We start from the raw sequence: 15,919 nt of genomic DNA on the forward strand, positions 1-15,919 counted from the left end.
CTGTATCTCTGCCCACTCAGGAAAAGGAACTCACTAACCTCACTCACTATTTATAACCTTCAGTTTCTCAGAAATGCCCCAAGCGATTATTCATCACACTGTACAGTATCTGGCAAGGGGGGGGACCACTAGTAAAAAGTTAATCTTTATTAAAAGTTCAACTTTTGCTTCACCCAAAAACAGACATTGTGGCTTGTGCCGCCACGCGTGTTGCCGATCATTGTTAATCAGCCAATCTCAGTTAGATCAAGTGGAATTAGATTGTGTTTTGTATGATTTTACATTTTTCCTACTATTTTTTTTAACTTTGTGCAAACAAAAATGAAACAAATGAGAGAAATATAAAAGTAGAGGCATTGTGGCACATTGTTACCACACAAAATGTACAAAGTAACGTGACAAAAGTGATGTTTCCTGGCTGCCTTTACGTTCGCCACTCAAATTTAGCCATGGATGTTAACAGTTATCTAAAGCGGAGAGTGATTTTATTGCACTCTTCAATTCCAAGACTTGTTTGGGCAAATGAAACGACATCAATCCTTGATCGGTTGTGTTCGTAAACCTTTCTATCTGGCTTTATTTGCATAAAATTTCCCGGATATAAACTCTCTCCCTAGTCATGTTTCTCGCTGCCGTGCCTTGTTGTTCCCTTGCTGTGTCATCGTGAATGGGGCAGTCAGAGTGCGGTGATGGTTGTGATCATCATCCATCTGTTCTCCTACTCTGACATGCTCGACTCGGCCCTGACAGGACTTGTCTACCCAGCCGGCTCCACCCAGCAGCATGCATAAAAACAGACTAATCCAGGATCTAGATCCATTATGTAGATGCCAGGAAAGTATAATGTCATATACATGTCGCAAGCAATCCCACTTAAGCCTATGCATTAAAATGTATCAAATTCCCCTTTTCATACTGTCATATTTCACAACCTAATATTCTGTCTACCCCTAAGGTTAGGATTTATGACTTTGTATGATCTTTTCACGTTTTAAGAATAATATCCAACATTTCATTGCATGCTTGTGTATTACAGATCCAATGGGAAACCCTGTACCAGTCCTTTATAACACAAATCTATTCCCAAGGTTGTCTGGAGTTCATTTCCTGGTCTGTTTACATCTGAAACTTCCTGAGACCCAGTGACAGTTCTCTTCACAGGGGCCAAAACTGGAACAGAGGATGAGGGATGTTTACCACACAAAGGGCACAGTCACACAAACACACCACAATGGAGGAGAGACGGTTGCATAATCCACCCAACACCCAACACCAGATAATTGTGGTAACTGCTCAAGCAACTGTATTTGTGGCAGAGAGTAATATCATCACAAAGCGTACTGTAGTGTTAGGCCGTCCTTCTACACTGTAAACTCTGCCACGCCGTCTTTGCCGTTTTTGCAGCGGTTTATTGGAATCTTTGAGGCTCTGGAATGAATTTAACACCCGCCCCTCGTGTTTAAGTATTCCCACACAAAACCTCAACATCTTTCACTGGTTATCGCGCGCTCTTGCATTCTCATAGCTTGTGTCAGATGCACTACGGGCTAAATATAGATGAAAGATTCCCTTTCAAGTCGTATTTGCACCAGTGCAGCACTGTACTGCATAATGTGACAGTTCTGTTAGCTTCGATTGCAATCTTCCAAATTGGGTTGTTTGAAATCTACTGTACAGGTCTTGAAAACTCTGTATCCTGTATTCATACATGCACAGCCAATTCCCTGTCCCACCATAAAGAATACAGGATAGCGCTCGAGACTGTGGCTTCCCAAACTTTTTCATTTTAAAGACCCCCAAAACAAATTTACATCAAACCACAGACTCCCAGTTTTTTAAGATTTTGTCCCACATAACCTATTCAGAAGAGTTTGTTGTTTTCTGATTTGGAAAATATTTAAACGACGAGAGAGGAAGACCTATGATCAAGTGTTATTCTTCTATTTTCTGTCATTATACTCATTTACAGAGGATGAAATAGCAGTAATAGTGAAATTAAACTATCCTTTTGTCCCCCTAAGAATCCCCGGTGGACACTTTGGGAACCATTGCTCTAGCCTGCACTAAAGACACTTTCTCTCAACATTTAAGTAATACTAATAAATGCATGTCTATCAGCAGCGCAGTTGAAATGTAATCAAGCTGATACAGATGCTCTGAAGTAGAACTTTTTGGTTTGCACAGTGTCAATGTTCACCCCAGTGTTAGCTTTACTGCACTGGACTGGACCTGAAAAAGGCTCTTTGACCATTCCTTTCACAGGCAACCTCAAACATCTAACACATACACAAGGCTTCACTCTTTATTTGGACAGTCTAGTGTTGATACTGAACTTCCTATCAAGTGACTATAATGTGTCACTAAAGTCTGCTGATACTCATAATTGTTGCGAGGGTTAATGTTTAGGTTGGGGTTAAGGTTAGACATAAGGTCAGGGTTAGGGTTACTTAGAGATGCACCCAATGGGCAAGTGGCATTTTATTACTTTATGATTTTATCTACTTTTTGTTACCTCTCAATTTTTTATTTATGTAGGCAGCGGGGAACATGACTTTCAACAGGTACGTGACAAACTGTCAACCTTAATTAAATTGAACAACATGCACCATCACATGCAAAGCATGCAAGACTGACATTTCTCTGTGTACAATGATACACAAAAAACTCTTTGAAAAATGACTAAGAAGAACAAGCCATCTGAGTCTCGACAACAAAGTTATATTGCTCAACATGACTTTTTTTTAACACTTCAGATGATTGTGTGAAAACAAAACATAAAAAAAAAACGGATGCTTAGATTCTTTTTATGCTGGGACCATTTTGAGAACAGGTGATTCCAAAAAATGTTTGGCTTTTGAAAGATGAAATTTAAATACTAAATGCCAAGTCAGAAGATTAAGGGAGTAAAATGTGGTTGCGTGTTCATTTTAAGTGATCAGCATAGGATCATTCTCTTCTCATTAATGTGACAGGGCTTTAAGAGCAACCAGGAAGACATAATCTGCTGATCGGTGACCACAGTTGCGGAGGATAAAGCTTAGGAATTGTAAATTGCACCTATTTTCTCCAGCGTGTAGATTATGTAACCGTCTCCCCTTTGACCCTGTGCGTGTCACATGTCAGGACAGGGGTGCAAGCCCTTGCTGTGCAGCGGTGCCATGAACGAGGGTATTACAATAAATCCAGAACCAAAAGTTCCTGACCTTTTGTCTTTACCCTGTTTGTTTTGAATGAGATGTCTTGAGCTGGCCACATTCCTGAAGTGGCTTTGACCAATAAGGATACCAACACAGCCAACACCGCCGGGACTCAAGAGCTTTGCAAGGGATTACTCACAATAGAGTAGAGTAGTATCTTGTGCTAAGGGACTGCGTTATTGCAGATGCTATTGTCATTGTTTTGCTTCTGCAATCATGTCTCATGTCTGATCGAATGCAGATTCTCTGAATTACAACCATGCTGACAGTGAAGTCAAATCTTGAATAAATTTCATGTGCTTTTGCATATGATTGTGATAAAATGACATCACAGAATAGATTTTGAGAGAGTGTAAAGTTCTAAAATATAACTCATTCTGAAAACAAGCCCTCCCTGTTTGCAGAATTCCATACTGTACCTGTGGTGCAGTGAAAATGTACAGAATAACCACTATGTAAATATGGCTTTGGATGGGGTTGTTTGGGTTCTGACCCCAGCTATCACTACACAGGAGTTAGTCACAGTCTAGCTCACAGTTTGGATTATGGTACAACTACCCCCCCACCCCACCCCACCCCACCCCTCAGGTGAGGTAATGGGACATTTTCAATGCTGCATCTTGTTTCCAGGAACATGACAAAGTCCAGACACTTGACCCAAAGTTGACGTTCACATGGGTTCACCAAGTTCCGCCTTCGACTGATATTAGCATTGCCGCTGATCTAACAACTAGGCACGATGCCTCAAAATACTCTGCAAATGTGACATTTCAAATGAAAAACAAATGTGATATTTAAAAGCTCATTTCCCACCAATCTAGCTTGCAAGCATAATCATTTTGTTTACAAACCATGGCTGCCTGCTTGAGAAGAGCATTGCAAAGGTGTCAGTGCTGGAAATCTCTCTTTTTAACTGATCTGGGAGAGCTTCATGATAGAGAGCCATGGCCGTTGGAGGAGTCTAGATCCTGCAAGCACTTTCAACCAGTCTACTACAGCTATCCTTTCTGATTTTGATGACCTACAGGATTGTCGATGGAACACGTGGACAGAAATGGAACTGCATGTACAACGTAAAAGGAGGTAAACCCGTCTACGTTAGATGTACAAAGGCTTAGCTGTGGATTAACTTGGTTGTACATGATCCAAGGCTGCATCAGCAGCATCTGTTTGTGATGCAACCACTTCCCTGTCTGTGTGGTTGGACTTTGCACGGCGAGGAACATCATAGAACATCATGTCGTTTGTGGGCGAAGGCGTTACTGATAGACAACCGTGACCAGATTCTATTTCTGTGGCTGGAAAACATCTCATCTCATGTGATTGTATGACAATCATGCCGACACAGTCTGAATAAAATCGCATTATCTATCGTGAATTTGATTTTCGAGGAATCTTGGCTTATATAAACGGTCAGTTTTTGTTTTTTTTGCCTTATAAAAGACAAAAAAAAAATGACCCTTTTCTCTCTGTGAACACACAGCAGACACAGACCTGCTAGAAGAAGTAGTTAATAGGCCACTAAGGCAGCAGTGAATCATTCTGCCTCAGACAGGCTGTATCTAAACCCTAGATGGCCTTGTATATTGTTGTGTGTTCCTTGACCCCGCCTCCTTCAGAGGTCACAATTTATGTCCACTTTAAAGCGGTCATATAGCAGTGCAAGCAGATATATTAAGTGGAGTCAATGAACATGTTAATAAAGTCACGTTTGAAGTCTTGTGTCCCTTAAACTAGATTTCTACTGTGACGTAACAGTAATTTTTACATTTTTCATGTTATGTAACCAGCTGTCAAACATTTGCAGCTCTTTTAGAGCCGCTTTTATTGGAAAACACAACTGCTACTTGTTGATATCACGACATACGCCCAGTACACAAAAGCACCACAACATATAGCTTGACTCATGTTTGTTCCATACAACTCCGGCTTCAATGTTGACACAAGGAATACGCTGCTATCTCAGAGGGACACACACGTTGTATATGTCTGTATGAAAAACAGTCAAGCCAAATGATCTCCTTGCATGCAAACTTAACCACATTTAGGCAGGGCTTGCTTATCCCAGCGCACCCACTGAATTTCCATCTGAAACAGATGTGTTTTTTTCGTTGCATAACAGCAGTAATCCAGCGCAAGAGCCTCCCTTGCCTGCCTGCTTGAAGCATCCATGCAGGAAATCTCTAAGCAAGCTCCAGTCGAAAGTATAATTCCGCACCTAAGGCTTTTCCCTCGCTTTTAATGTTTAACTGTACTTCATGGCAAGTTGTTTGAAATTAACTGTTAACTGTTTTTTTTTTAGAAAATCCAGTGAAAGCCAAAAATGGATGTGATTCTTCAGTCATTAACAAGTGTGAGTGTGAACCCATACTGCAAATCATATAGCATGCTTTAAACCAGACATGAGCTCAATGATTGATATATTTAACTTTAAAATTCAGACGTGCTCATTGTGTAAATTAGGCTATGTAGATTCATACATAATGGTTAGAAAAGTGTTCCATTGGCTTACATGTTCAATGCTTGAGTCACTGTCAAACAGATGCTTTTCCTCATTAGTGTCAGTGAACTAAGAGTAACAAGCCCAAGTATGAATCATCGGTGCATTGGTGAAGCATTAAGTGTACCAACTTCGCATTTCATAATAGTGCAGGAACTCTAACCTTCAGCTCTGCTCTAAATCAGATTTTTGACTTCGAAACAGAAAACTTTCAAAGCAAATTGAAAAGATCAACTAAGAAAAACTCCAGTGGATCTAAGAACCTAAACGGAAAATGCGGTTTCATCAATGAGAAGATAAGATGTCCTCAAAGTTTGGCCCGAATTCACGGGGTGAACAATGAGTAGAGATTTATGGTTGATTGGTTTCAGAATAAACCGCATGCGCAAAAGTGTATCTGGAACATAGCGTTACCAAACCAGCCCAGAAATAGAATGACAGAACGAGCGCAAAAACAAAATACTAATGTCTAATTGTCTCCAGATTTTATGTGAACCTCAGGAGTCTGTGGCATGTGCACACTCGCTGTACAGCCAGCTGAATGTTCCACTGTGTTGGAGAGGCAGCTGGTTAAGAAATGGTCGCATTAGCCATTAGCTGAAGTATTATAGAACTACCAATTGGGTGCTTTGTGCTCATGCATCTAGACGGGATGTATAAAAAAGACTGCAAGAGAGCCAGTAAAGGCCTGTCCCTCTCCTATATTTGATTCATTAGACAACTGTCCTCCTCACTCAGCACACTGCCCATCCCAGCTGACACTAATGCAATACGGAAGCCATTTCAGAGCAGGTACATCGATCAGGCCCATCGGTTTCACAGAGAATCAGCTGTTAAGACACAAACAGCAGGAGAAACGTTTCCTGTATCGGGGGGAAACAAAAGGGGGAGACGCTGTGTTTACTCTTTTGCTATTCGATCCGTGGCGGTTCCTGGGCTTTCCAAAGGCCAACTCTAAACTCTCAGCTCCCAGCTCTCAGCGACGGATGGATCCGGGCCTGCTCTGCACACCAGGGAAGCCACAACATCTCCAGTTACACACAGGCTTCGCTGACTGGCTGCCAATCCGTCTGAGGGGAAAACGCTACGAGGACAAACTGTTTTTCCTCTCTTGCAGATTCCACTCCGCTGGCAACCTAGCTATTATTACTTCACTGTCATTAGCGGTCACCCTGATTTGGACTTTTAGAAAAAACGGCGTGTGTACTAGTGTTGCAGCTTGTTCTTAGAAGTCTCAATAAGTCGGACGCAGAGATTCTTCTTCCTAAAAACTGAATATGATGGTGAATTTGACAAATATCCTTAACTGGAAACAAATCAAGATATACACAGTGGTGATGCTCAGCCTGGAGTTTGGGGGTTCCAGTTTCAGAGAATAAGGTTGATTTTGTGAAGGCAGACTGTGTTTGTTTGCTCTGAAACTCACACGAGAGGGATTTCGTCCTCGTATTATTGTTCCAGCACCAGAAAATGAAAATCATCCTGGGTGCCGTCACAGCCGACTCATCCATCTGCCTGACTGGGTTTCCAATGAAAACACACCTGAACTGTATATGTAAGCTCAAAATTACAACCGCAAGTGACTTAGAGGATGTGGAAATAAATACTGGGTCTGATGTCAGTGGTATTCCCCTTCAACTACATTCTGTTGTTGCATAAGGCATCAGGAGAATCGACTGTCAGCGTCTAACAAATGCATAATAAAATGCGAATACCAAAATATCTAACAGGAAAATAAGATGTTTCAGTCATGATTCCCCAAATAATTATTACCCGATACTCATTACTCAAACCTTCAAAAACACTATATACTGTTACTTAAGGTTTTGAAAAGGCCAGTTATTTCAGTAATATTGTTGTGTAATGAATTTTACTTTCCCGCCTTTCTGTAATGGGTGTCCATAGGTATCACATGTTCCCATTTCCCCATGTTCTAATTTGAATGAATGAAATTACTTATCTTTAACAGCATCCTTATGTCTGTAACATGCAAGCTATTCCAGCTATGTGGATGGAAAAAAAGACAGGGTGTCAGCGTAAAGTATTATGTAAACATAAGGTTTATTGCAAATGTGCAGTTGTATCCATACACCATAGTGAACACCTGTTTCATGGATACAGTACAGCAACAATACCGTTATCTTTACAAAACAAATAGAAACTTTAGCACTAGCTAACAAGACTTCTCCCTGTGAAGTTTTGCACATGGTCCTGGTTTGCTTGGCTCCTGTTGTTTTGAGAGTATAAGGCGAAGTCTTTGGTAGCTAGGAAACAACAACAGAGCTCGGTGTGGAAATGTGTTCTTCTCTTACTACGGACAGGCACTGTTGTCATGCCATTGTTTTCAAGTTGGCATTGGAACATTTTTTCAAAACAGGAGACCAGATACTGTGTGACGCTGCTAAAGTCAGGAGTGCATCTGCAGCAAGAAATGCAAGCGTCCGCTCGCTACACCGTCTCCACTACGCTAACCTCGGGACCTTTCCACTGTATGTACATCGTAGTCATCCTTTACTGTGAAGAGCTAGGCGGACGAGGGAGGGGCAGATATGTCCGTCCCCTCCCGGTATAAAAACAAAATCATCTTTACAGAACAATGTACAAGGCTCCTATTTTACAAACAGCTGATTTTTGTTCAGAATCACAAACAAAAACAGAAGATATAGCAGGATTCTATTTTCCCCCATAAGCAGCAAGCCCCAACTGCAGACAATACAAGCGTTGCATTTTAACGAATCATGGCAGCAGACTGATCAGAGTCTGCTGCACCAGCTCTTATAAGGCTATACTGCGTTAACCTCCACCTCTGTTGCCTTAGCTTGTCCTGTTGATTATTCTTGTTATGCTTAAATGTACATTAACATATGAGCAATACACTGTGGGTACAGGAAAAGTCCTCATTGCGTGGCTGAAGTGTATAGTTGTGAATCCACGGAGCTTGTATGTTGAGATCAGACAAATCCACATGATGGGGCTCTTTGTGTTGAGACATGGAGGACCGTCTCAGATGGGTCTCCTCTGGGTGGGGGAGAGGCAGCCCCCCCCCCCATTCCAAGTTAGCACCTGCAGGGCCAGCCCTATCACACCTCCTCACCCCCCCTCTCTCTGGAGCAAAGGGGGCTTGTTAGGAGGGTACGGCTAGGCAGGGAAGGCTCCCCCCTCTGTCTGAAAGCAAGCGCTCGTCGGTGCACAGTCAGCCCTCTCTCTTAGCGCTTTTGTCTACGAAAGAGAGACTACAACAAAAGAGTTTTTAACGGTGTCAAAGAGGACAGGGCCCGCGAGGCCGCACCGGGTCGGAGCGTCTTTAATTCTGCGTTGTGCTTTTTCAATGTCAACAGTTGTCATGTGTCTCATCGATCATTTTACAGCCCCGACGCTTCTCCCCCGTCGTCTCCTTCGTTCGGAGAAGGGGTTCTCGGTGGCGGCGGTGACGATTTCTTAACGCGTACGTCAAAAAAACAAGGAGGTCCATTACTGTGAAGAGGCAGTGGCTCTGCCCGCCCCAAGGCAGAGCCACTTATACGGCAGAGCCAGCGCTGAGGGTGCAGGGCTGCTGCTGGTGGTCCTGGGTCACCTGGGCGGGCTGGTTGTCCAGCGGTGAGAGCGCGTCCGCCGGGATGCGAGACTGGAACTTCTCCAGCTGCTCGGGGCTGGCCAGGTTCTTCAGGAGGTTGTTCTCCCTCTCTAGCTGGTTGTTCTTCTCTGCCAGCTCTTTGATCTGCTCTTTGAGGATCTCCACCTCCTCGCGCACCGCATACATCAGGTGGTTCTTGACCAGATCCTGCCATAGGAAAGAAGGAGAGAGGGGTCCATTTAGGAAGAAAACAAAGCATACAGAGACGTGCAGAGACTTGCAGGCTGATCAGTTTGCATAATTGTGGATTCTGTAAATACTGGTGTGGATTGCTTTATTTGGCATGTGTCAGTAAACAAACAAGTTGCATGTTTGACTGTTATCTGTCTCTGTCTCTCTCTCTCTTTCGGGCTTCCTGCTGTCATCTCCGGCAGTACAGAGAGCTCTACTTTGTCACGTGTATTAAGCATGCAGCAGCCTGTGCTGCGTACACATGACAGGCACTTCCCTGTTCATTTGTCAAGGCCTGGTCTCCTATAGGTCAACTCTGCAAGCAGGCTGCAGAGGAGGAATGGCCTTCTGCTTGGGAGGTCAGTGGGTTAGGACTGATCTCCTTATACTAATGTGCAAATTTGGTGCTTTCATAAGGAAATCTAGTGGTTAGATGGACCAGAGATCATAGGAAAAAAGTTGCAGATTTGATCCTGGCAATAGCCAACGTGGGTCCATTACCAGCCAAGTGTCCATGAGCAAGACGCTGAACCTGGTGTTCACTCACTGCAAGTCACTCTTGATAAGAGCATCAGCTAATTGTCTAAAATGTATATGTAAACATAGATCAAAGAGATGTGCATTGTAGAAGTTGTCAAATTAGGAGTTGAATGCACGTTGAATGCTTCAGAAAACATGAGTGCAAGCAGTTTAAACCCTATTCATATCTGTGTCTGGTGTGTGGGTGGTGCAGCGAGTTGGTGTGTGATCTCAGCTTACCATCGCCTGTTCAATCTTGTTGTCGATGGCCACAACGCTAGCACCAGAGGCACTGCAGAAGAGAAGGAGAGAGGCCATAAGTTAAGTGATCAAAACATCTCACAGGCACACTTGCTGTCTTCCATACTGTGGAACGCTCCAGGCTTAATAGCAACTCATTCCCAGCCTATCCAACAACACAAGAAACACGTAGGAGCCTCCTGAATTCACGACTGTTTAACCATGAAAGCCCGCAGAAATGAAAGGGAAAGTGTTCACTCCCCTGTTACCTAGTTTATTTCTTATGAGTCCAACATAGCGCGTCGCATGCTTTAGAATGTAGATCACGTTTAGATATGGGTTACAGGGTAACAGGGCAGTGGCTCATATGGTTACATTGAAGAGAGCAGCAGACAGTGCAAAGTCCAAACAAACAGCAGCAGGGAAGCAGCCACTTCCACAGACAGTGTTTCTGCGTATTTAAAAAGTTTACATTAAAAACTGTACATCGGCGCATTTATTTTGAACCGTTGTGAACATAATAGTCTCGCAAAAAGAATATATTATGTGGAGGCCTGCGTCAGTTTGATACTAGGCCTATACGCTTGAGTCGATTTATAACAATTCTCTTACGCGTTATTAACGAAAACAATGTATTTAAGCATGGGGTTATTGCATCGAATAATTACCTGTTGTCAAGTTTGACCGAAACCACGTCTCCCCCGAGTAGCGAGGAGAAGAAAGAGATGGAGAAGTTATGCAACTGGTAGACGGCCACTTCCATGGGGGTTTTGGCGAACATCTCCGTGCTCATGTTGAGTACCAGACTCGTTTGGATAATACTTTTCGCCACGTTTGCGACTGGTTGGTAACCTAAAATTAAAATCCGGATTTGTATTCAGCTTAAATCACGATGCACTAACTCGCTGCCGTGCTGCTGGCTGAGCGCAGTGCAGTGTCGGTGATGTGAGCTTCGTTGGGTATTACAAGCGACTGATGCTATTTTCTGCCACCGGCCGGTATATGAGTGGCTGGTATTCTGACGTCATTTGACGCGCGCATATATTAATCAAATGAGTTCGCGGGGCCATACTTTGTGGTGCGTTCACGGGACGTCGGAAATTGTGCACATACGACTCGAGCGCATATCAACGAACCAATAATGTGGTAAACACAAGAAAGTAGTGGAAAGTAAACTCATCTAAACTCAGTTTATACACCTTTTCATTTGCCGAATACAGTTTATCGGCATTTTTAGCCGGACATAATTTTTATTACATCATTTCATATTATAAAATCATGCATTATAGTATTTTTTTTTTTACCTAACTTATATTATTATATATTTCTATCCTAGACAATTCCACACCTTATAGGTTTTTGCCACTTTACCTCTGTTTTACATTTGCACAAACCTTGAAGTTGCACAACTTAGTTTGTATTATACTTTGATATTTTCCTTTTGCTTTTATTGTAAATATTTTTTGCTTGAATGTTGTTACTTTATTTTAGTGTCTCTATGTTCACTGTCTACTTTTTGCTATTTTATTTTACTATCTGTTTAATATATTATTGTTGAGAAGGTCCACAAATATGTACATGTACACGTTTGTACTAAGTATAGACTATGCATATGACACATAAACTTGAACTTGAACGTGTAATATCAAACTGATATACGTTTTATGAAATGGGGATGTTTGAAAGTATAACTGATTTTTATTTAGATTTGTGGTTGTTCTCCTTATGATGAACACCGACTGGAGTTCATAGTTTACCCACGTTTATTATTTACCTCTGTAAAGGTAAGTAAATACGACTGGAAAAGTCAGAATGTGAGAGCATGGAAGCCATATCAACAACGTGATAAACATGGTAAAATTGATGGATACAGTAACTTCATGCCTGACATGCATTTTCTCCACTTCAGTCTTTGCAGTGCAAAGTAGCTCTGTGTCAATTCATTTATAAAATCAAAAAAGGGCCATAAAAAATAACTACTGTTGTTACAGATTTCATGTTGTTATTACTTCTCAACAAAAACACTTGACAGTTTCGGAAAGTACGAGCTTAGGAGGAGCACGTGAAGGCAGCATTGTGTCTGCCCCGCTTCTGAACTCTCCTCCTTCGCTCAGTTGACCCGCAGACCGACTTCTCCAAACTCCTCACCGAACAAACAAGCTCAACAAACACAATAAAAACCAAGGTAACGATACTGGGTCTATATGAAGAAGCCAACCATCTTTCATATAGGAAGAAACTCAAATTGGCCACCGGAAAAGTTGTATAACAACATACATTGCACCAGGTGTTTTGTCTATTATCATCTAAAATCCAACTGAATCACTGAGCTCATTTCAGTGATTTTGTAAAGGACAATATCGTTTTATTCTAATATCCAAAACGCATTATTCTTATTTCTTAATTACGAGTTCCTTCATTTGACTAGTGTAAACATTCACGAATGAAAAATAATCTACTGTGACAGTCCATGCTCTTCATGCTCTGACACATACTATGCAATGATTGCTTACATTGTAATGAAAGTTTGTTCCTTTCACTTTGTTATTGCAGTAGGCCTAACTGCACATGCAATAACAGAACGTCTTGCACCATCCCCCACTCCGGTTTTCCCGTCCAAAGGTACTTTTCCACCGTCTCTCCCGGTAAATTTCCCTTCCTGTCTACTTCAGAACTCTATCGGTCTCTAGTGGCGACAATGTAGAATGCACCGGTCCACGAGGGGCAATATTGATCACATGGCTTATGGTTCAGGACACAATGTTAATGAAGGAATTTTCCGTGCTGCTTTACGACCCTCTTGCCTGGTTTTAAAAAATTCCGGATGTTTTTCCCGTAAATTGGGAAAACATATCGGGAAATCAGACTGAAGGACACATCCCAAAAATGCATTTATTTGTTTACTTACTTACTTAACATTTAATATGGGGTACTAACTATTTTGCAATTTGTGGAGCAAACTTAGTCACAGTCAAAGGTATTTAGGCCACCAACACATGATTTTGTTCTGTCTCAATAATGCGGTTCTATTCAGCATCAACACCTGACAGTATGTCTACTCACTGCCCATATCATCATACGTCAGCCTAGCTGGAATGCTGCGACACTGCCCTGGTTTATGACCTCTTGTACTTGAGATAATCTCTCCAATTTACATGGTACTGTACATGGCACAGCAATACAGAGCTTGCGTCACATGATAATAAACAAGTTGCGGTACAAGCCGAAAACACAGAAGACACAGAGTGAAAAGTTCAGTTACAAAATCATCACCTGTCTCTTATCTTTTGTTTTGTTTTTTCTCTCCCCTGCACGGCATCTTCCGCTGAACACTGACTGTGGCTGTTATTGCGCAATAGCCCTTGTTGTTTTGCTTGATGTGCCCAGGTTAATAGAGTCATTGCCTGTAGTGCTGCTCAGCTGTCATATCATGTTGCCTTTTGGTGTTCCACTTCTCTGACTCATTAGTGATAACAAGCCAATTAACATTCTACCAGTGAATTGCTGTTGCAGTATCATTTTCTCTTTAAAACCCAAGGACCTGTAGAACATTAAGCCAAAATACCTCTTACAAAGATGCACTGTTGACGTTCCATAACCAAAGCTAGCTGAATGGTGTCACAGGTAAAGCGGACTGCATTTGAAATAGTGATACATAACCTGGAGGCTGTTAACTCTTTGATCCCTGCATGGCACTTGGGCTCGGTCTGCCACGTTTTAGCCAGAGAGAAAAGAGCTCTCTTACGTAACAAAACAATTAGGGTGGAAAGGCTGAGTTTTGGTCAGCCTAACAAGACTAAGCAGAAAGCACATTGACTGGGCATTAGGGCCCATAGTGCCTGTCGTCTCAGGTTCCGTGCTGTGACGGTACAGCTGCCAGGTTTAATATCGGGCCCCGTTGCGGTGATGAGGGGCCGGTGAATTACCTCGGCCCCACTATGATAGCCCCCCATCTCCGTGCGGGAGGGTGGGCGGGGGGGGGGGTCAGACTGATTGCCGGTGGCTCAGCCGAGGTGCGCAGACACAAATTGCAGACAGTGGGGGAACCGTCCTGGTGTGTGGCTGGTTGCTGAGATGCTTATGACTTTCCTGTTTCGTGTTCTTTATCTACAGTTTACTGTACGTCCATCTTAACAAGTCATTTACTCTCACATTCAGCCTTCAAATCTTATTTTTTTGAAACCAAGATAAAAATTCTGCCAAGGGGATGAGATAATTCCACTTGTTTCCAATGCAGTTGCACTTGTTTCAAGAATTTTCTAGCAATGACTGTCTTGAAACAATAAGGATAAGGCAGATCACTGCACTACTATCAAAGAAAATAACACTTGATTCTTCAGAAAGTTGATTTGCATTGGAAAATTTGTTCACTTGTTTTAAGAAAATGATGATTTCAGGACTCAATAATAGACTAAATAACTTGTTCAAATGGAAATTTTGTGTGCACTCCAATATTCCTGCAGGATACCAACTGGCTGACCATGTTTGGCTCGTGCCAAATCCAGTGAGTCACTCTAAAGCTAGGCGATGGGCCACGCTTTCCGTCAGATGTCCCTTGCAAAAGAGCCAACCGCATTCTATAACACTGTGATTCATCTGCGCCGCACGTCCAAACGGCGGACATGCCGCCAAGCGCCCGGCCTTTGTTTTGAGTATCATTTTCAGGCTGTCTTTACACAGCCTTACACGGCTTAGAAACGTCGGTGAAAAAATGCATTTTCTATCCTTTTCGGACACCGTTTCACTCCTCCTTGCTTCCTGTACGTCCCGTCTGTGCTCTCAGCGTTTGGAATGCGTGGCGGAGCGTGGCCCGGAGTACACACCCGGCTCGCCGTAGGCTGTACTGCCACAGACCGTCCGTCTCGGAGGGAGCTGTCAGTGTGGGCAAGACAGAGCGCCGGCTACAAGCAATGAATACTGAGCGCTCGGTATACACTAGGGCACCCAGGGAAAATCATTATTATCACATCACCTATAAGTCTCCTCGGCCGTGAATAGCAAAGAAGGCGCGCGGCCTCGGTCTTGCTCAGAAGGGTTTTCAATCAATTTACCTGGCTGTCAATTTCTGCCCTTGGACTGGGGATGTAATACTGTGTGATATTTTGCATGCCGCATGGCTGTCAAAGGGATGTAATGTGAAAATGTACCCCAAAAATGCAATCAATTTGTTTTGTTGCATGTGTGCATGTGTCCAAATGATGCGGACAAAATCTATACGGTTCTGTGGCAAAAGCCTAAGCTCATTTGTCACCATTCACAGAACAGACCACATATGTTATTTATATACTTTAATATTGCTTTAGAGTGACTCACTGGATTCTGCCTGAGATACTGAGAAGGCTGGAAAGCTTCACATAGAGAACATGCAGGAGACGCTGACAGTCTTGACATTGTTGCCCAGAGGCTGGTAGAGACGTCTCTCCCTGCCTGCTTTCTGCACTCTGAACACAATGTGAACAGCAACGTCTCCGTCTCAGTTTACCCATGTCATCAGTGAATACCTCAGCAATGAATTACAACAAAATGATCATCAAGGTTTTAATCAGATAAACGCCAAATGCTTCACTTTGCTGCCATATCCATTTAAACTGGATATGGAGCTGACAGGGAGAAAATGTTGCAACAAAATGTAGGGACATTTTAGAGAAATCCTCCTCA

The 15,919-nt window shown here is 42.6% G+C and overlaps 1 protein-coding gene across 2 annotated transcripts in view; it reads right to left on the reverse strand.

Annotated features, from left to right (window-relative positions):
• Positions 1-7,739: 7,739 nt before the first annotated feature.
• The window catches only part of LOC139657659 (TSC22 domain family protein 3-like), a 40,255-nt gene continuing 32,075 nt past the window's right edge, over positions 7,740-15,919 (reverse strand). The window contains exons 1-3 of one of the 2 annotated variants that reach the window (XM_071535559.1): positions 10,930-11,252; positions 10,262-10,313; positions 7,740-9,478 (exon numbers count right to left, since the gene is read on the reverse strand). In XM_071535559.1, coding sequence (XP_071391660.1) covers positions 9,215-9,478; positions 10,262-10,313; positions 10,930-11,054 — 441 coding nt within the window. In that variant the 5' untranslated portion in view covers positions 11,055-11,252 and the 3' untranslated portion in view covers positions 7,740-9,214. Of the gene's footprint in view, positions 9,479-10,261; positions 10,314-10,929; positions 11,253-15,919 lie in introns of those variants that run through there. The other variant, XM_071535558.1, reaches the window with a different exon arrangement.

Source organism: Centroberyx affinis, unplaced genomic scaffold (assembly GCF_046629955.1).
Source record: "Centroberyx affinis isolate AG114_WGS23_722 - 3 ecotype Tasmania unplaced genomic scaffold, CSIRO-AGI_Caff_v1 ptg002731l_1, whole genome shotgun sequence".
NCBI classification, from domain to species: domain Eukaryota; kingdom Metazoa; phylum Chordata; class Actinopteri; order Beryciformes; family Berycidae; genus Centroberyx; species Centroberyx affinis.